General features: G+C 39.4%; 2 protein-coding genes across 4 annotated transcripts in view; one reads left to right on the forward strand and one right to left on the reverse strand.

The window, feature by feature from the left end:
* Positions 1–480: 480 nt before the first annotated feature.
* CCDC47 (coiled-coil domain containing 47) lies at positions 481–18,121 on the reverse strand. Its single transcript, XM_037128004.2, has 13 exons — positions 17,821–18,121; positions 11,988–12,256; positions 11,424–11,531; positions 10,748–10,922; positions 9,102–9,223; positions 8,744–8,809; positions 8,252–8,353; positions 7,958–8,068; positions 6,799–6,884; positions 5,462–5,520; positions 4,453–4,562; positions 4,075–4,242; positions 481–1,545 (listed from the first exon to the last, which is right to left on the reverse strand). Exons 2-13 carry the CDS (start codon positions 12,249–12,251, stop codon positions 1,465–1,467), a joined length of 1,452 nt encoding a protein of 483 aa, XP_036983899.2. The 5' UTR covers positions 12,252–12,256; positions 17,821–18,121; the 3' UTR covers positions 481–1,464.
* A 139-nt stretch (positions 18,122–18,260) lies between these two features.
* Positions 18,261–20,807, forward strand: part of DDX42 (DEAD-box helicase 42) — a 32,018-nt gene continuing 29,471 nt past the window's right edge. Inside the window, exon 1 of one of the 3 annotated variants that reach the window (XM_037128001.2) lies at positions 18,261–18,596. The gene's annotated coding sequence lies outside the window, so the exon portion shown is untranslated. Of the gene's footprint in view, positions 18,597–18,617; positions 18,769–20,807 lie in introns of those variants that run through there. The other 2 variants (XM_037128000.2, XM_037127999.2) reach the window with 2 other exon arrangements.

Below are 20,807 nucleotides of genomic sequence, written 5' to 3' on the forward strand. Positions count from 1 at the left end.
TTTATTTCTAAAACATATTTTAAAGATCTGTAAAACAAGGCTCATTCTAGAATTATGCAGCATTAAATTGTTATTTTTGTTATTTTAATAACTTAATTTCATGAACTGTTAAAAAAATTACATTTACATCTCCCAGTTGACACATTTCTGCACTGACCTAGAGAAAAACCCATGTGAAAAGTTTCCATGCAGTTACAAAGGCCCATTCTGTTTCCACAGCAACTTGTTATTGCCTCAGAATACACCTGCACAAAAAGCATCAGCAAAAAAATACCCGCCCACCCCTCACCCACCAAAAACCCCAACCCTTTCCCAACCCCAGCAAAAGTTACCTGGTACAAGCAGTGACTTAAAAAAATGCTTTCTTAGTAGGAAGCATTTATAAAATGCAGAGATCTGAACGAGCTAAATGCTCGGGCCTCTCCCCCATGAATTCCTTCCTCAAGAGGAAGGAAAGAACTCTCAATAGTTTAGAAAAGCTCAATTTTAAAAGTATATTTATGCATATTCATGGCTATTTCTTTGAAAGAATATATCCAGCCTCAGCTGTGGAAGAGATAAAAGCAAAGGAGAAGCAAAGGGACACAGCCACAGCACAGATAACAGCTTCTCCATTAACATCCAATCGAGTGAAGCAACCAAGAAGGAAAACACCTGTGACTTCACACAGACCACTGATCTGCTCTAGGTGAAGCAGTTAATTTTTCATGCATTTGTTACTCACAAAAAACATACAACCACTCAAAATACAGCATTCATAATGTCATTAGCTTATGGTATCAGCTAAGGAGAAAACTGTGCTCCTGGACTATCTGTCCCTACAATTCTCCACATACATGTCAGTAGATTAAGTCTCCAGATATCATATAATAATACTGTCATCAGTACCCCCACCTACAAAAGATACACTGAACTATACTGTTTTGAGTCCCTGAAATTCCAATACCACAGATAGTGTTCTAAGTTTTATTTTTTTTGCAAGTTTAATGTAGACACAGAAGAAAACATCAAGCAATGTTTACTGTGCAATTCCAACAGTTATTTGTGGAATCTTGGTTTAGTCATTCTTTATTGCCATTTCAACTGCCTAGTTTAAACAAAAAGCAACATTCTACTTACATATCTAGAAATTCATGATGTTTTCAAATATAATAGCACTAAAAGCACTGATGATTCATGTTATAATTTTAAAAGTATTTTAAAACCACACAGAGTTCATATATCATTCCTTTAAAAAATAATCTAAATAATTTGATTATCTGGAAGAAAATTACTGGAACAGTCCTTCCAATGTATCTATCTCTAACCTCTGTAAAACTCCAAATCAAAAGCAGAACAGATGATGAAATATGGATTTCTCAGTCACCAGGAGTGTTTGTTAAGATGAGAAACAGACTGAAAATTACATTTCCTGTGAATTCAGAGCTTACACGTGGCATCAGGACTCAGATCTCTGGGCTGACTTTACATGGCTTTCACCTTGATTTGTTTCATTTTCATTTGCTTCTTTTCTAATTTCTTTTGCTCACGTCTCAAGGCAGCTTCCTAGAGAGAGAAAGAGAGAATCCAAACTAAGCTCTAAGCACATGTTTAAAAGAACAAAACCAGAAAATACTGCCTAAAATATTATACAGAAACCTAGACTTGCACCATAAATAACATTCCAGAAGATAGTTATAAAAATTGCTAGTACCACCCCCCTGACTGGTGTGGCTCGGCTGGTTAGATGTAGTCCTGCAAAGCAGAAGTTACTGGTTTGACTCCTCCTCAGGGCACATGCCTGCGTCCTGCCTAGGAGAGGCAGCTGATCCACGTTTTTCTCCCTCCCTTCTCTTTCTAAAAATAAATACATAAAATCTCTAAAAAATTGCTAATATCTACATTGGTTAACAAAAAATTAACTTGAAATAAAGCAAAAGTAACTAAAATTTCAAGTTAGAAACAAAACACTACATTTAAGCTACTTTTGTTAGTGTGGTCTGATTTTTCCTATACCCAGGAAACACTAGCTCAACTTTCATCACAACATTTATATGTATTTGCCAAGGATTTGTACTTCAGAAAACCATAAGATCTTGTTTAAGCAAGTTATTAATTATAAATGTCTTATTAGCATAGATGTTATACCTGAGCACAATACTTCGATAATGTCCAATTGGTAATTTTTATTACATTTTTATTTAGGAATTAAGCTGTTACGCAAAAGGAGAGAAAGAAGCTTCAAACACATTATTTAACTAACAAAAGTCTGAACATTTATCCATCTATAGCTGTGCTACTATGTTAAGTATCCTGCAGAACTGAACTATCATTGTTAACACTGCTTTCATGGGAAAATGCACTCTGACTTTGGGTTCACAAAGGCAGAATGAGCCACCCCCCCCCACCCCCGTGGCAGGTGCTGCCTCCTGTGAAGTCTCAGGAGCAAGTAAACAGCAACAGCACGTATGTCAAAAGCTACACTCCTCTGAGACAGCTACATGAAGTGACCACAGTACTGTTCCAAGGTCCCTTTCTGCCCACTGTCCCAACCCCTACCTCCATTATATTCATTCTTTCCTCAATGTGATCCATCCCTTCCCATATTACATATTATACACATGCATAAAACTACCACTGTAAAAAATATGGTATAGTGGCTAAGAGAAATTTCCTTATGTTAACATATATTTATGTCAATGTAAAAAATATGTGAAAAAAGTTCAACTTTCAGTCACAATTAAAAAAATACAAAATAAATGAGATGCCATTTCCCCACTATCAGAATCATACATGTAAAAAAATTAAGAATTAGTCATAAACATATGAGTAAAGAGGAGCTCTAATATCATATATTGTAAGAGAAAAGTAGAAGTTGGTACAACTTCTTATTGGCAGCCGATCACTCCCTCTGCCCCAGGATTCCTTTCCTCAGGAAATTTTAAAAAAGCATATATATGGAAAGACATATTCCTTTTTTTTAAAAAAAGATTTTGTTTATTTATTTCCTGAAAGAGGGGAAGGGAGGGAGAAAGAGACAGAGAGCAACACTGATGTGAGAGAAATATCAATCAGTTGCTTCTCCTACTTAAGTTCTAGACCCTCCTTTTTCTTAAATCTGTTTTTGTTTCAAACCCTAGAAAGAACTGGAGAACTACTTCTTCCATAAAAACTGAAAGGCATTATCTATTAATGATTCCATATAGATTCTTCCACTTATTCATTAAAAAGCTATTTTTATTTGTACAGAAGGTGGCATAAACACAGAGCTTTATTTTCAGGGGAAAAAAGACTCATCAACTAAACCAAAACAAAGAAAAAATTGTAAGAAATGGTTAAGATGGGAGGAGGCCTGTGGTGTCCTGGGCACTTTGCTCAGTAGCATTAATAATTCTATGGGTCATGAAGTGCTAATAGCAGCTCACTTTGATTTGGAGGCATGCTTCCTCCACTTCTAAGAATTTTCTTCAGTCCTCAAGATTATCCTCATTAAAACACATATCTCCCAGAACTTCGTTCTCCTCCTTGTTTTGATCAGCATTTATAAGGTTTAAAATTTTAGAGTTGGACTATGGAACCTTATTTCACAAAAGCATGGGCATGCTGTTTGAAACTAACAGCCTAAAAAGCTCTTGAGTTGGAGATTGTAGTTATGTACAAAATAAACACCAAAAATCCAAACAAACAACAAAAAAACCCCTCCTGGATCCTCTAATTCTATAATCAAATTAAAAATGTTATAAAACAAGTTTATTTGGACTACAGGGCACATGTGCTGGCTTCTATTAAAATTCCTAATTTCTACCTCACCAAGTATTTGGCTTGAAAAATGATAGTGGAACTTTCAAAATGAGATTGTGCAGGGGGAATAGGATAATTCATATCATTCTCCAGGATCAGACTCAATTTAACATGGTGTGCAGCCCTGTTTTTCTTTATATGTTACCAACTAACTAACTGTCCCAAGTCCTGAGAAAATGCTAAACTTTTAGCCTGTGTCATGTCCTCCACGACATTACTTTAACAGTTAATATGATACAAATAGGTATCTTTTAAATCTTATTTTAATCCCTGTGATATGAAGTTTTCTCTTACCTCCAGCCTGCGCTGTTTCTCAGGATCCTCCTCATTCATGATTCGCTCCTTCTCTGCTCTTTTCTTCTCCTCACGACGAGACTGAGCAGCTTCCTGTCTTTGTACATGTGTCAGCTTCAAGAAGTTCTCTTCAACTCGAGCTCGGTTCTTATCTGCTTTTTGTTTGCCCTTTTCCCAAGATAAAAAAATTTCATGAGAAATCCATTTTAATCCAACAGAAGCAAAATTCCATTTAGTTATTATTCTTTCACAAAACTCCCATCTAGCACTTTTAAAGTAAATTAGCAAAATATGATCACTGAAATACTTGATAGATGATCCCCTCAGAGGAAAAAATAATAAAAGGTGCCAACTTATACTAAAGGCTGCGGGTCTTACTTCTCTGTTGAGTCGGAACTTCTTGGCTTTGTCAATAGAATAAATCACCATGTTCATCAGGGGCAGCAAAGCCTCCATATCCTTTGGGTAAGTGTTACCTGCGCCGGGCACTGGAAAACAAAGCCATTTTCCCACTGAGTTAACAGCAGCATTAATACTTCTCAGACACCCAACACTCTCTTTTTTTGTATTAATAAAACCCTTTCTCCTCGGGCCTCCAAACTAAAGAACCACAGTTCGATTCCCAGTCAGGGCACATGCTTGGGTTGCAGGCCAGTTCCCAGCAAGGGATGCATGAGAGGTAACCATACATTGATATTTCTCTCCCTCTCTCCTTCCCTCCCCCTCTAAAGATAAATCAATTAAATCTTAAAAAAAAAATTCTGATAATTAAAAAAAAATCCTTTCTCCATGTTTCTTAGGCAGCTAAAATGCAGCAAAAATATAAATTAAAATACAGGCCAGCAGAAGTAAGGCCTGCCTGAGTGTGGTTGATTGGGTAATAACATGGGTGTAGTGTAATAAGTTATAGTTTTAATTTGAACATTTTACCTAAAATGTCATATGGTGTACTTGAGTATAATATTGTTATGTTACAGAATTCCATGCTTATGATTCTGTAATAAAAAAGAGGCGTTATTTATGTTGGAATCTCTTACTGAAAAAACCCACAGGCAATAAGCAAGAATGAGGTCAGTGTTTTTTTTTATTTTTAAGATATTATTTAATTCTTTTTTAGAGAGAGAAAGGGAAGGAAAAACAGAAGGAGGAAAACATCATGCTAGAGATATGTCAATCAGTCACCTCTTGCACGCCCCCAACTGGGGACTTGGCCAAACTGGAGACCTTTTGGTTCACAGGCTGGTGCTCAATCCACTGAGCTACACCAGCAAGGGCATAAGGTTAGTTTTAATGCAGTTTTTTTTATAGCTGTCAGTTAGTAAGGAACAATATCCTCCTTAAGGTCATCTCAGAAAACAAAGAACGCAGACAGGACACAAATACCTACCATTAAATGTAAACAGTAGTGTCCTCTTAGTTTCGGGTAGCTTTAAAGGCTGACCTTCCCTATCATAAAAGAAAAGGCTATTAAGAAAGAACACAGGAAAGATATTCTCTATGCACACAAGTCACCCGGTTCACTTAGATGAACAGGTACCTACAAATAATCACCATAATATTTAGCTTGGCACCCCCAAGTCAAATACAATCTCAGAGCCTGAGGGACATCCGATCCACTTCTCTCTGTAATGAATGCATTCCCAAATGATCTTTATCCTAAACTTGAACACTGCCAATGACGTACCCTCCAGGCAAGAGATATTCCATCTCTCTGGGGAACAATAAGCCTATATTTAAGTATGAGGCCCATATTTTAAATAATGTTTTGGCTTATTTTAATGGCTTTTTATGTTTTATTTCCAACTCCTATCCACCTTCTTTCAGATAATGAAATATTTTTGAGCCAGGATAAACTTAGAAATAATCTACTATAGTATATATAATCTAGTTCCAACTCACCAAAGATTCCCTTGTAATCTTTGACTATCAATTCACTTTCCCCCACCCCAAAGGCTCCATGGTTACCATAATGTGGTACTTTGCCCAGTGTTGATACTGAGTTGAAGAAGGCAAGGATGAGGCAATACCATCTAAAGGCAAAAGGACCCAAGTAATTCTGAGACACAACGAAAATCCATAATGGCTTTTAATTGTACCCAGTTCCACACCCTATGAGAGAGTAGTACTTAACCAAAAATTTAGGTGAGAACATTTCTATACTAAGGGTAAACTTAAGCAAGCTCTCCTGATATGGGATATGAATTCAAACAACAAATTCAAGCCCTGAATATGTATATTTGAAAAATATTACTATAAAGCCAAACACTCAATAGGTGTTCAGGGTGTCTTGACAACATACTAGGAAAAATTATAATCATCTACTGTACAAAGAAGCTAGAAAAGGCCAGATTTGCTATCAATCAAACACAAATCAAACATCACAGATTGATATAAACTAAAAAGAAGGAAAAAACCCTAAGCTACAAAGGACAAAGAGATTAGCAACAGCATTTTCTCACTATTAGCCATTTTGTAAGAGTCTCTTCCACGTCACTGAGCATGAGGCGTACACGTGAGTGATACATGCAAACTGGGGAGGCCTGTTTGCCTCCCACAGGCTTTTAACTACCCTCATGATGCATGTATTCAAAGCAAAAGAAAACTTGGGAGTCAAAACTTACCTCACTCATCTGGTTAAGGGAAATTGCAGAAGCACCTTGCAGGTGTTTCAACACAGAAAGCTAAAGAAGAAAATAATTTTCAGTATTTTTATTGCATACATACTCTTGCATAATTTTTGGACCCGAGAACTGGTCTGAAAAATGAACGGATTCAATCTTGTCAGCGTAGTGTGTAAGAAAGTGAACCATCTGAAATAGAGAAAATTATTATTTTTTAAGTAGGGTTTGATGCAATTCCCTTTTTTCATAAAGATATTCCACTCTTCAGCCTGGGCTGCTGTGGCTCACTGGACTGAGCCCCAGACTGTGAACTGGAAGGTTGCAGGTTCAATTCCCGGTCAGGGTACATGCCTGGGTTGTAGGCCAGGTCCCCAATTGGAGGTGTGTGAGAGGCAACAGATCAATGTTTGTCTCCTGCTCTTTCTCTCTCCCTTCCCCTCTCTCTAAAAATGAAATCTTAAAAAAATATATTTACTCTTCAATCCACTTGAGTTTTATATAATGTCATTAAGGCTAAAACTTAAAAAAAAAAAAAATTTAAATAAGATAAGGAATCTCTCTACAATGAGACCAGTACCTTTTCTTTAGTAATACCAATACTTAAATTGTTCTTATTGAGCATGAAATAATGTTCTAATTAAGAATGAAAGCACGAGGTTATATCTGAAACAAACAAAAAAAATGATTATACATCCCCCTTCTCTTACACTAAACTAAAATAATGAACTAATTCACATGGTAATAAAGATTAAAGTTGAAAAAAAGGAGATTAAAGTTGTAGTCCTTTTTCAAAAAACCTGAAAGCCATTAACAACCCTAGGAACAATTTGCTCTTGATTTAGAGAAAATTTCATTAGTCAAAACTTTTTGACAAGTTAATCTAATGCTTAAAGAAAATATTTTGCCCTGGCTGGTGTAGCTCAGTGGATTGAGCACGGGCCTATGAACCAAAGGATCATGGTTTGATTCCCAGTCAGGGCACATGCCTGGGTTGCAGGCCAGTTCCCAGCAGGGGACGCATGAGAGGCAACCATACATTGATATTTCTCTCCCATTCTTTCTCCTTCCCTTCCCCTCTATCAAAAAATAAATAAATAAAATATTTAAAAAAAAAGAAAAATAAAATATTTTAATGGTTTTGTGGGAGAGGAATACATAACCAATGCATTGTCATAAAATAAAAAACTTGTACAGTGTAACTTTTAGGGAAAGTGCCCTGTAAATGCCAAGGACTGCGAACACACATCATCTACTGCATTTACCTTTGTGTCCATCATTCCTTCTGTGACTTCTCCCATCTCCGACAGGATGGCCAGGGAGTCTGGTAGTCCATATTTTGCTCCAGACTTAGGTTTGTCACTACAAAACTCACTCTACATGAAGAAGTAATTGAAAGTAAGACATCACATTTTATTAGGCACAGACTTTTTCTTCTCAAGAGAATACTTACTGACTTATTTCAAAACAGTTCATTATGCTATGCTCTGAAGGTGAACATCTATGTAATAAACAGGCACAGTTTGTACATATATCTGAGTTGGAATAACTCGACATACCAGATCCTGCATCTCTTTCTGCAGTCGTACCAAGGCTTTCCGAGTACCAACAGCAAACACATAGGTATCCATGTCTTCATCATTCATGGTTACTTTTATTTGCTTTAAAACAAAAACAAAAACTCACCTGTTATGTTCTGTAATAGGCAGACTTCTAGGACGGAACCCAAGACTCCCACCCCCTTGAATGTGAGCGGGATTTGTGAACATGATGGGCTATCACTCCAATGACTCTGCTGTGTTATGTAGCAGAAGGTCCCTGACTTCTGCTATTAATCAAAAGGGACACTGTCCTAGTGACTGACCTAAAAACATGCACCTGTCCCCACAGTTGTACAGAGTGGAAGATGACCTGTCCGAACAGAAAAGGGTCCACTTTTTGGCAAAGGACATAAGTTGTCAGAAACCCCAAAGAGAATCCGAGCATGGAATAAGCTCTAAGTAGTTAAGAATTCAATCTGTATAGAGAAAACCAGCAGGAGGAATACATACCACTTGATCACTCATTGGCCTCATCATCCGGGCCAGGACATTCAGTAGGTCCTGTCTCTTGAGGAACTAAAACGCAAAAACAAAAACCACACACACACACACACACACACACACACACACACACACAAAGAACAGCTGTAACTTCTGCTTACTACAAATAAGAGATTTGGAGGGGGATCAGAAATCAGATGCTTCAAATATACTTGACATTTGCCAGGCAATAGTAGAAAGATGACTTTCAGACCTCATTTTTAAGTCAAACATGAAAGGATAAGACACTAAACTCAGAGGATTTGTAATCATGTTGGAAAAAAACAAAAGGTAGACATAAATATTGGACCGGAAATTCCCCACTTACCCTGAGCTGGATAAGCATCCCCTCACAGCACACTCGACCAGAACACCACAGGTTGTAGATATGCTCGTTCTCCTGGTTCAGCTTGCCTGTGCTTGTGGCTTCTTTGTTTGTTCCATCATCCCCTAGGGGTAAAATCACTTAATGTGATTCCCTGACAAGGTTATGCCTAATCACCATACCCTCCAATACCGGGACCCAACAATGATCATAGTTTCAGGTTGGCAATACTTTGCTATCTTACAGAACTCTCCTTTGGACATACATGATAACAGATGGTCATTGTTCCTTTTACTTTTAAAACTTTTTACTGTCTCTATTAAAAAACTTAGACTCCAGCACTACTCCTATGTCCTTGTTAATGACAATCAGCTTAGATAATAAATTTCTTATGAGTAGATAAAAAATGGCTCTGGCTGGTGTGGCTCAGTGGACTGAGTGCCAGACTGAGAACCAAAGCATCACTGGTTTGATTCCCAGTTGGGGCACATGCCTGAGCTGCAGGCCAGGTCCCCAGTGAGGGGCAGTGGGGGTGGGGGGGTCTGCGAGAGGCAACCACACATTGATGTTCCTCTCCCTTTTTCTCCCTCCCTTCCCTTCTTTCTAAAAATAAATAAAATCTTTTTTTAAATTATCATTAATACAAACTAACATTCCCTCATTGTGTCTTCTGTGAGTTAACTTTGAACCAAGTCTGCTTTTCCAACAGCAAAATGATAACCAACAGCAAAATGATAACAGTGGCAGCAACAGCTGTATTTAAATCTGAAAAAAAAAGCTCAAATTCCAATTATTTCCTCTCCATTTAATTAAGTGTAGAAATAAAATTGTTCAACCTCACAAGGTAAAACAAACTGATACACCAAAAAACAACAAAACAAAACAAACCCACACAAGGGGAAGCAGAAGGCATTAAAGGCTGCTTATTATTTTCCTAACATCCAGGTGGGAAAGTACACTGAAATAACATGGTAAAGCAGAGAGCGTGGAGTTTGAAAGCATGTAGTCTAGGTTTAATATGCTGGTTGCAATAGAATAGCATTAAGTTCTTCCATTTCTGGATTTCGGTACCCTCTTTAGGAAAATAGAAACTATCCAACTGAAGAAATACTATAGCAAATTACCTAGCACAACATAAATGGTCTGCTAAGGAGGAAAGCAGATGGATGACTTGTTCACTATTAAAGAGAAACAAAGTGTTAAACACCAAACAGAGGTGAGTGGGCAAGTTCACCTTACTCCTTACACTGCATAACTACAGGGGCTCCTCTAAGGTACTTTAGTGTACCTCTTTGGCAGATCCAAAACTCAAGTGTCCAGACCCTGAGGGAATTCTGAGGGATTTCTAAAAGATGACAAAAAACATTTGACAGGCCATTTAAAATGTCAAAACCCCCTGCCTTCAGTCAGACTTTTGCCAGCTTGTTGTGATAACACTGTTGAGCTCATTCTAATCAGAAGCTATTTAGCAATTGTTGATTAATGACAGATGAGAAAATTATTTCATACATATAATTTATTCAGCATATCAAACCTACCAAATAGGATCCTTAAAACAGAATAAAAAAGCATCTTCTTAAAGTCCAAGAAAACAGTTCTTAGTAGATGGTTTTGTAGCCCAGAGCAGGACTGCTATTAGCCTAACTTACCTACTAAGGTAAAGTTGCTCTCCAGAAGCTCTCTATGAGTGTTAAACCAGGCCTGCGCAAGCCGACTGTTTTTATTCTTCCCAATAATATAATTCATGATGTAGGCAAGCAGACCAGTCACCATCAAAATTTCTAGATAATAACTCTCCCAACTGTTCTGGAGGTGTGCAGGAACCTAAAGAAAAATAATTATTCCATTTAATGTTGGCTGAGGCTGAAGGATGGACTCTAACAAGATGGAGAATGAGAAAACCCATAAACAGAAGTGGATGCTTTCGATAACTATCACGAAATACGGTTCTACTTAAAATATGCCTATTTTGATTCTCCAGGTTGGCTTTCTAAAAGACTCTTCAAGGAAATGTGAGGATAGTCAAATGGGAAAGAAAGAAAAAAAAAAAGGAAAGCCCTTTGTATTAAAGTTGATTCTGAGCCTCATCCCAAAATAAATCCAATGGCTATCCTCATCTCATCATTCCCTGATAAAAACTGTAAGGGCCAGAACAAAAATACAAGGGTTGCTTATCTAGGCATGGAGTTTTATCAGAAGAACTGAAACTCTTTCACCGCTCCCACTATTACATCAACACCAGCAATGTTACTAATTATATTTTTGGGATAATAACAGCAAGATATTTTGTTGGTTAGTATGGAATTCAGAATCACATGTACTTACATCAACAATTGTTATTGGGTCTTTATTTTTGCTAGAAGAAGTATCAGGTTTGTCTTCATAACCTTCAAATTCTTCATCATCATATGGCTCACCCTCAGTATCTCCCTCCTACGAAAAAGAGGCACAATCTGTTTTTCCCTACAAATGTCACCAGCAAGCATACCTCAATTTTGTAAGTAAAGGTTGTAGAGGAAAACAGAACATGTAAGGAGCAAGCACACAGAAATATTACATGTTTTTAACAAAGGATGACTCTCTATGCTTTTGAACCCTAAATTCTAAATGATACATAATTCTCATCCACACACAGACTCTATTTGCCACCCCTTCTCCAAGCGAGGCTTTCCACAGAGGAGAAAAGTACAATTCATTCTTCTATCAATGTGAAAGGTGGGACCACCACAAAACATTCAGAAGCGCTCCACCTACTAAAGGAAAATAAAGATACCAGGGAGTAAAGGCCTCCCTAAACCTGGGTCTTACTTTTAATGTCTGGGGAAAATGCTAGTTACAAATTTTCTCATCCTTCCAATTTCCCAAGAAATCAATAAAAAAGAACATCACCTGGGTATCTGAATCTTCAAAATCTCCTTCTTGGTTTTCATCCTGCCCTTCCAACTCCACAGTGGTCTCATCTTCATCATCTTCGGTGGTAATCACCCGTTGAGGAGATTCAGTAACAGAATCTTCTGTGACATCCTCAAATTCAGCAAAGTCATTATCATCATACTCTACTATGTCTTCCTCATCCTCGAAATCATCAAATTTGGCTTCAGAGATGCTCTCAAACACCAAAAGAACAATGCAGAAAGCGTAGAAGATTTTCATTGCACCTTAAAAATGAGTTAAAAAAACAAAACGCTTAAATGGATTGTTACTCTACATACACTGATCAAATTTTGAAACAATTAAAAATATATCTGTGACTCCCTGCTTTTCTCTTAATAGAAAAGCCAATCATGCTTAGATCAACTCTATGTTCATGTGTGAACATCATTATGATAAAAGCAAATGTTTCAGACACCAAGTCCCAGGCACTGTCCTAAAGGCTTTGCAAAACGCAATTTTATCTTTTTAACAAAGTTTTGAGGAAAAGCAGTATTATTAACATCCCCATTTCACAGGTAAGAAAATAAAGCACAGAGACACTACATAATACAACTCCACGTAACATGGAGCTATAGATTAATTCCAGTTTTGCCTCTAGAATCCCTGCTATGAACCACTTCTCAGGCCACTTCCTAAATGTAAGCCACTGGCTGTGATTTTATACTGTTTACTTAGAGTAGTATGTTTTTGGCTAACAAAATTATTCCTAGTGTGCATGATGGAATTACATCCCAAATGATATGAATACATGAAAGACACTGCAATCATCTTACAAACAGATAAGACTCTACAGAAAAAAAGGGATGGGGAGAATATTTAAGCCAGAGTTTTAAAAAACCAACAAAACCACCCCCTTTTAACACACCTTTCAGAATGGCAATTATCATAACACGACAAGTGTTGGTGAGAATGTGGAGAAAAGAAAACCCTCATGCACTGTTGGTGGGACTGCAGACTGGTGCAACCACTATAGAAAGTAGTAGGTTCCTCAAAAAATTAAAAAGTGAACTGCCTTATGACCCACAATTCCACTGAAGAAACCCCAAACACTAATTTGAAAGAATACATGCATCTACATGTTTACTGTAGTGTTATTTTTTAAAATATTTATTTATCTTTTAACGATAGGGGAAGGGAGGGAGAAAGGGAGAGAAACATCCATGTGTGGGAGAAACATCAATCCGACGACGCCTCTCACACCCCCCACAAACAAGGACCCAGGCTTGTGCCGGGACCAGGAATCAAACCAGCGACCCTTTGGTTCACAGGCTGGTGCTCAGTCCACTGAGCCATACCAGCCAGGGCTGTTTATTGTAGTGTTATTTATAATAGCCAAGATATGGAAGCAAACGAAGTGCCCATCAACAGACAAGGAGATGAAAAAGCTGCCCAAGTGAGCCAGGTGTGGATCACTTGGTTGGAGTGTCATCGTGAACAGAAGCGCTGTGGGTTTGATTCCCAGTCAGGGAACATGCTTGGGTTGCAGGTTGGTCCCCCAGAGGGGAGCCTACAAGAGGTCCTCAGGGCATGTATAGGATGCAACCAGTCAATGTTTCTCTCTCACACTGATGCTTCTCTCCCTTTCTCTCTCCTTACCTTCCTCTCTCTAAAATCCATAAGCATGTCTTCAGGTGAGGATTAAAAAAAAGAAAGCTGTTGTACGTACATACAATGGAGTATTACTGGCCATAAAAAAGAATGAAATCTTATCATTTGCAACAACATGAATGGACCTAGAGATCATTATGCTAAGTGAAATAAATCAGACAGAGAAAGACAGATACCACATAATTTTGCTTATATGTGGACTCCAAAGAGCAAAATAAATGAACAAACAGACTCATAGAGACAGAAAACAGACTGATGGTTGTCACAGAGGAAGGGCTGGGTTGGGGGCTGAGTGAAAAGTGAAGTACAAATCAGCAGTCACAAAACAGTCCCAGGGATGTAAAGTACAGCATTGGGAATAGAGTCAAAGATATTGTAATAACTATGTATGGTGCCAGGTATGTACTTGAAATATCAGGGGGACCATTTTGTGAAGTATCACTGTCTAACAACTATGGTGTACACTTGAAACTGATACAAAATAAAACCCTTTAAAATGGGAAAAACCACTCTCATTCACAGGTTGTACAAAAACAGTCTACCTCTCAGACTGCTGATCCCTCCCCCACAAATTTTCTCAAAATCAATAGGTACCTGATTTTCTCTATTTTTGTTTAGTGTCAATCCCACTTTCACAGTCTTGTTGAATAAAAAAAGCAAGATACCTAATTTCTCTTTGAAATCTAACCAGCCACCAAGATAATCTAAGTTACCATCACCTGCTGAAGAACCACAGTATCTTCCTAAATGGTCTCCCCTCCCTCAGCTCTTCCTACTTCTTAAAAAAGAAGTGACCATGACCACCTTTCTAAAACACAACTTTTGTTATGAAAGGATTCAATAACCATCAAAGGTTAAGCAATTCCTGCAGAATAATGTAGAAACTCTGGCTTTCACTGCTTTTCATAAAATGATCCTACTGTATCTGATCAAATATACCTTCACTGAGCATATCGTGTCAGACGCTAGTCCAAGAGAAAACATGACTCCTGAATAACTGTAGATATGCACAAAAATTCAGCTTCAAGGATATATTACAGTATTACTTACAACAGTGAAACATTTGAAATTGTTTGATTAAACTATGGGTACATACAAAAACATCAATTTTGTACATTAAAAAATTTTACAAATGAAGTTAGAGCCCACATTATTATAGAAGCAAATATACAGAATAAGGTTTAGAAGGACGTATATACATCTACACATAAATAATAATTATTTTGTATGGTAGGATTATGAGCATTTTGCCTTTATTTTTCTTTATATTTTATTTTCCTATGATATGCTTTTGTAATAAAAAGCTCTCTTAAGAAATAAAAAGTATGGTTCTTGCACTTGAGAAGAGGCACTGCAGATAGAGGAAGAGCTATAGCATAAAGGCCTAAAATAACATATAGTAAGAGTTAGGTGTGATGGATTTATAGACCAAAGAGGGGGAAACTGGGCTAGAAAGGCCAGCAGGGGGCAGATCATAGTGATCCTTATTTAAATACCAAACTAATAAATTTGGATAACCAGAATCAACTAAAGGATTTAAGTAGGAGAGTGACACTATCAGATTTGCAATACAATCCTGACAGCTCATATGCAAGGTGAATTGGAGAAGGGCACCTGAGGCAGGAGAAATAAATGGCTGGAATAAATAGTTAAAAAAGAAAACAGGATTGAACTGGCAGTGATATTGGGAATGAACAGGAAAACAGATTTGAGACTTGTATTTGATACCATAAAATGTGTGGATGTAGAGAATCCAGGAAAGAAAGATCTGGAGTGATTCCAAGTTTTTCCATAACTGGAAAAAACTTCACTGAGATAAAGAACAACAAAGGAGAAAAATATTGGAGAGAAAGACAATAAATTTAGTACTTGTTGAAACATCTGGGGTGTTTTTAAGCAATATGTTAAATGATTAATATTTGTCTAATTTTCACAATATCCCTAAAAGGTATCATAATCTATTTTACAAAGGAAGAAAACGAAGTAGGTTTAGCCCAGATGGGTGTGTCTGGGTCAGTTGGGCCTCATCCCTCAAAGTGAAAGGTCCCCAGTTCAAGCCTCTGTCAGGGTACATGCCTGGATTGCAGGTTTGGTCCCCCCGTCAGTGGAGTGCAAGAAGCAACAAATGGATGTTTTTTCCTTCTTTCTCCCTTCCCTGCTCCTCTCTAAAAATAAATAAATAAAATCTTTAAAAAGACAGAGAGTGCACACAACCAAACAGCTAAAAGGTGGTTCTAATAGGAAGAACTGGAATGGAAAACTAAGAAGGAATGGTTAGAGAAAAAGAGACTCTGGTCAAAGTAGCCCTATGTTGTAGAAGTCAAAGGAGAAGTACACTTCTTAGAAGGAAAGCACTGTAGAAAGTTCATGTAAGATATGGATTGCAGAAAGTTCAAGTAAGAAATGGACCAAAATTTTCCAAATGTTAATAAATCTTTTTTGGCAACTGCAGGTATGTATGTGGTAAGAATGGAAGCCTAAATGCAGGTTTTAATGGAGGTGAGCAGGTGGCACAAAGGGAGTATGTACTACTTTTTCAAGATGCTCTGGGGTGCCCTGACCAGTGTGGCTCAGTTTGTTAAGCGTCGACTTGCAAAGCAAAATGTTACAGGTTTGATTCTTGGTCAGGGACATGCCTGGGTTGCAGGTTTGGTCTCCAATAGGGGTGTGTATGAGAGGCAACTGACTGATGTTTCTCTCACACATCAATGTTTCTTCCCCTCTCTCTGAAACTAATAAAATCTTTTTCTTTCAAAAAAGATGCTCTGGGATAGTGAATATTCTATTTTATATCTTATATCTATAATACCATAATTCTTAAAAGGATTTCATCCTTATAGATCAGTATCAAAGGTTATTGCCTAACACTTTGCAACACACGACTGCAAGAAATAGTCTTTGAACTGGACAAAGTTCATAAATTTGAAAGGCACATATAAGCTGAGAAATGCTATATACTATACCCTTTCCAATATTCTCTACCTTTGAGGTTAGCACTAGGTAGCATTTTATGGGAAAATAGAGCTACCTTCTCAAAGTCAACCTCAAAAAAGTTTGCGATGTGTCTCCAAATATCCCTGACTTCCTTTAATAATCTTTTATTATGGTCAAAAGTAGGAGAAACATGGGAAAAAGCAAGCAGTTTGGTGTGGTTAGATTTGGTTTAAGGTCAAATCTCCCATTTACTAGTCATATTGTCTTGGGCTAATGATTTAAAATGCCCTGTTCCCCACTTAGAAAAAAGAAATACCATTGCCTCATAGGGATATAGTGGGTGGCACAGATTTGTGCCTGGCACACAGAAGATACGCAGTAAATATTAGTTCCCATTACTTCCTTCCCCTGTGCCTTATGAACACCTTTTAAGATTTAAAAAGTTTATTTTTAGTGTTTCCCTTTTAAGATGTTTTAAACATTTTCAAATAGAAACAAATAAAGGTTAACAACTGACATAGTCAACTACACTGCCTGCCAAAGATCTGATCATTTCAAATTGGATTTCCACTTAGAATGTTCTCACCACGGAGGTAATTAAGTACTGTAACAGCGCTCCTTCAAGGTTATTTAGGTCAAAATTATCCAAGATATTTGTGCCTTGGCCTTCCCTCTCAGAAGCTCTCTGCTTCACCTGTCAATTCATTTCTTAAACGCACAATTCCTAGCCAGGCCACCCGGTCCTGAAGGAGACTCCACGCGCAGCAAGGAACACAAGTACTAACAAGCCTGCTTTGATTATCTTCTACAAGTTCACTTGGCAGTCTCTCAAAGATTAGGTCTGAACTTAGACTGGTCAAAGGTGGTTGCTTTTGTTAAACCACAAGGGGTCTGGTCTAGTCAATTCATTCTAACGTAGTTACTCCATTTTTCCAGCTGCACACTGTAAACTTCCTCAAACTTTGTCATTTGGTTGCATTTGCTCACAACTGTGGGGAAGTTCCTCAAAACCGTTAAAATCGCCCCAATCCGTAAGACCAACAAAAATGGGCGTCGCAATGGACAAAGTTTACTTGTTTGTTTTAAGGAAGTCGGGAGAAGTGAAAAGTGGTGCATGTCACCATAGGCCTGACTTAGGGGGTTGGGTGGGAAACGGAAACAGGACCAGGCTACGCCACGCAACTCAGGGTGACCACTCGGCCTGGCCCGGCCCCTAACGACTAACACGTCACAGCCCGCTTCCTACCTGTACCGGGGGCTAGAAACCGGCTCAGAGCTCCTGCGACCGCCACCTCTACCCTGCGGGTCTCTCCGCCTGGCCGCCGCCTGCGCGGTCACCGCGGTTTTAGTGCCCCTAATGTCTTTAGGACACACATACACCTGGTAGCTCAGTCACGCCGCCCCACTCTGCCCGTAGTCTCCACCATCCGTTACGTAAACCGCGTGCGGCCCGTCCGAGCCTGCGCGCGGCAAGGGGGCGGGACGCAGCCTCGGGACCGCGCGAGACCTTCCCCACCCGGCCCGGCAGGGGCCTTTGGGGCGGTTCCGAAAATTACATAATCACTGCCTCTGGGCCGGAACTGCTCACACCTATCCCAGCCCTCTCTGCTAGAATTAAATCAAATTGTCATCGCACTGAACCGGTGCTCCGGAAGCTAAAGGTGGCCATGCTCTTTGGAACCACGTGGCCAGAGGCACGCGGGGGAAATGTTGCCCAGGTCGTATTTGCCAAGGACCAGAGTATAAGGAATCGACAATTTTATGTACGTGTGGTTCCGCCGAAACCCTTTTCTTGGAATTATTGGGCCGCTTCCTGTCACTGGTACTCTTTCTTCACTCGCAGGCCCACTTCCTACACAGGCCACGAACACTCCTCACCCAAGCGCAGAGCCCAAGTCAAAGTGTGTGAGGGGCCAGCGAGGCATTCTGAAGCTAAAAAGGCTAGAAGGCCCCGCAGCCCTTTCCGGCAGCCGTAGACCCAGGCCCCGCCTTTCGGGCCGCGCTCTGCAATGCGCATGTCAGGTTTGTATTCCCCTCCCCCACAGTCGGCAACGGGTCTGGAAGCGGCGGCTGCGTCGGTGAAAGGGGCGGAGAGGGAGGAGTGCAGCGGGACACGGCCTGGTCCGCGCATACTTTGGGCTGTGGGGTTCTCCCCGCGTTGGAGGAAGTAATAGGCGCAGCAGGTATGTGCGAGGTGGGTCTGGACGCGGAGTTGCGGCCCCTTGGTGGCTCTAGAGGCAACTACGGGGCCTAGGGGAGGCCGGGGAACCGCGGCCTCACTTAACAAAGAGTCTGCGGAGCGCCTGGGCGCCGGAGGCCCAGGGAGCGGCCGAGGGTGGGAGTGCGGGGCTGAGGCCCCCAAAGGTCCTTCCGAGCCGCGTCGCCCTCCCACGGCTCCTGCTTCTCCCGTAAGTCTTGCGGAGGCCCAGTTGGCGGCTTTCCCGAGGCGGTGCCCGCTTGCTTGGCTGTGGAAGGGATTTGCAAGGTGCCGAGCCGGATAGTCACCGGGGGATTCTGACCTCAACCGGCAGCAGTTGGTGGAGGCAAGCCTCCTGGTCAGTGGGAGCCTGTAGGCTCAACTCGGAAAAGTTGCCAACTCGGAAGACGAGAGACAAAGTGGGTGGTCTTCGTGCAGCCTTAAGCAGATAGTGATTAGCATCACCATCGTCACCCAAACTTTTTTGCAGCCTACCTAAAAGCCTGTCTGATGTGAGTAAATAATTTACATGGAGTTGCAAGTTTACGAACAAATAATATAAAGAGAAATTTTAGTAGTCGAGAGTTTGAGGGAAATTATACCTTTCTTGTCAGCTTAGTGAATGAAGCATTTCCTCTTTTGCCCCTCCTTCAGGTTCCAAATAGTTCCTTTGGCTTCTTTGTGTTTTGTTTTGGGGTAACGTTGTTTCTGTGTTTCTTTTCCCCCATATAAACACCCCTGCTCCCAATAGGCAGAGATTATTTCTTATTCACTGTAACTTTCCAGAGCCAAGCACGGTTCTGGCACATAGGAGGTGAGCAACAGATGTTTCATACAAAAATTAATCTTTAGATTCTCAATGAAAAAGAAAGTATGCTGTGTTTTCCTGTACCTAGAAGGGGCATTATGTGGCCTAATTTGGAATTCATTCATTTAAGAAATGTTCTCATTGATGCCGTGTGTGTGTGTGTGTGTGTGTGTGTGTGTGTATTCCCTAGCACTGGTTTAGGTCTCTGACTCCTGCCCTCCTGAAACTTACTTTCCAGTGAGAGGAAGAGAGACAGTAAACAAATATATAAATTCTACGGCATATTAGAAGAGTATTAGTGCCTTAGGAAAAAATACAGCTGGAAAGATAGATGGGAAGGTGTTGAATTTTGAAAGAGAGTGGTCAGGAATGTATTCGTAGATAAGGAATGTATATATAGATAAGCTAAGCAGTCTAACAGCAGGTGAGGGATGATGAGCTCAGCCAGTGTCTGGGGAAAGGAATGTTCTGGGCAGAGGGAACAGCATGTGTAAAAGGCCTGGAAGAGGACAGTGCTGACCTGTTAGAGGAACAATTAGAAGACCAGTGTGCTTGTAGCACTTGTGAGCAAAGGAGGGAGTATTAGAAGATATAAGGTCAGGAAAGAAAAAGAATTGGGGGTGGAAGCAGAATAGCCAGGACCTTTTAGGCTATTGTGAGGCTTTTTCACTTTTGCTTGAGATGGGAACCATCTGAGGGTTTGAGCAGAGGAGTGATGAGATCTGACTTAGAATGTATTGTTAAAACTTAGTATAATTCATGAAGGAGTACAGTTTTTATTTTGGTTTTTATCAACTTGGTACTATTCACATAATTAGTTCTTAGTTTCCTAACGGAAATGAAAGATGCTTCTAAAATAAGTATAACCCAGCATTAACTTATATTTGGCTTTAGAAGAAAGTGATGAAATTCTTAGGCCTTGTACAGATTTTTGTTAATGAAGTGTCTGGTTTATGGTTTGTGGAATGTTCTCAAGGCGTATTATTAGGTACATGCTAATCAGATGACACTAGAACTCTTCTCTTACTCCCAAAACATAAGTTTTGATAAAATAATGTGGTTTTATAATCAGTTGTATTTATTTTCCACCATCGTCCAAAATATAAACTCGAGACAATTTATCTTTCATATTTCCACATTTATTCTAACTTTCTAGCCTTTGCTATTTCTAGCTTTTCTCCCTACAATGTCTTCCTTCACACTTCTCTACCCAGCTTGCATCTTTCTG

This window comes from Artibeus jamaicensis, unplaced genomic scaffold (genome assembly GCF_021234435.1).
Source record: "Artibeus jamaicensis isolate MK-2021 breed Jamaican fruit bat unplaced genomic scaffold, CSHL_Jam_final contig_1998, whole genome shotgun sequence".
In the NCBI taxonomy this organism is placed as follows: Eukaryota; Metazoa; Chordata; class Mammalia; order Chiroptera; family Phyllostomidae; genus Artibeus; species Artibeus jamaicensis.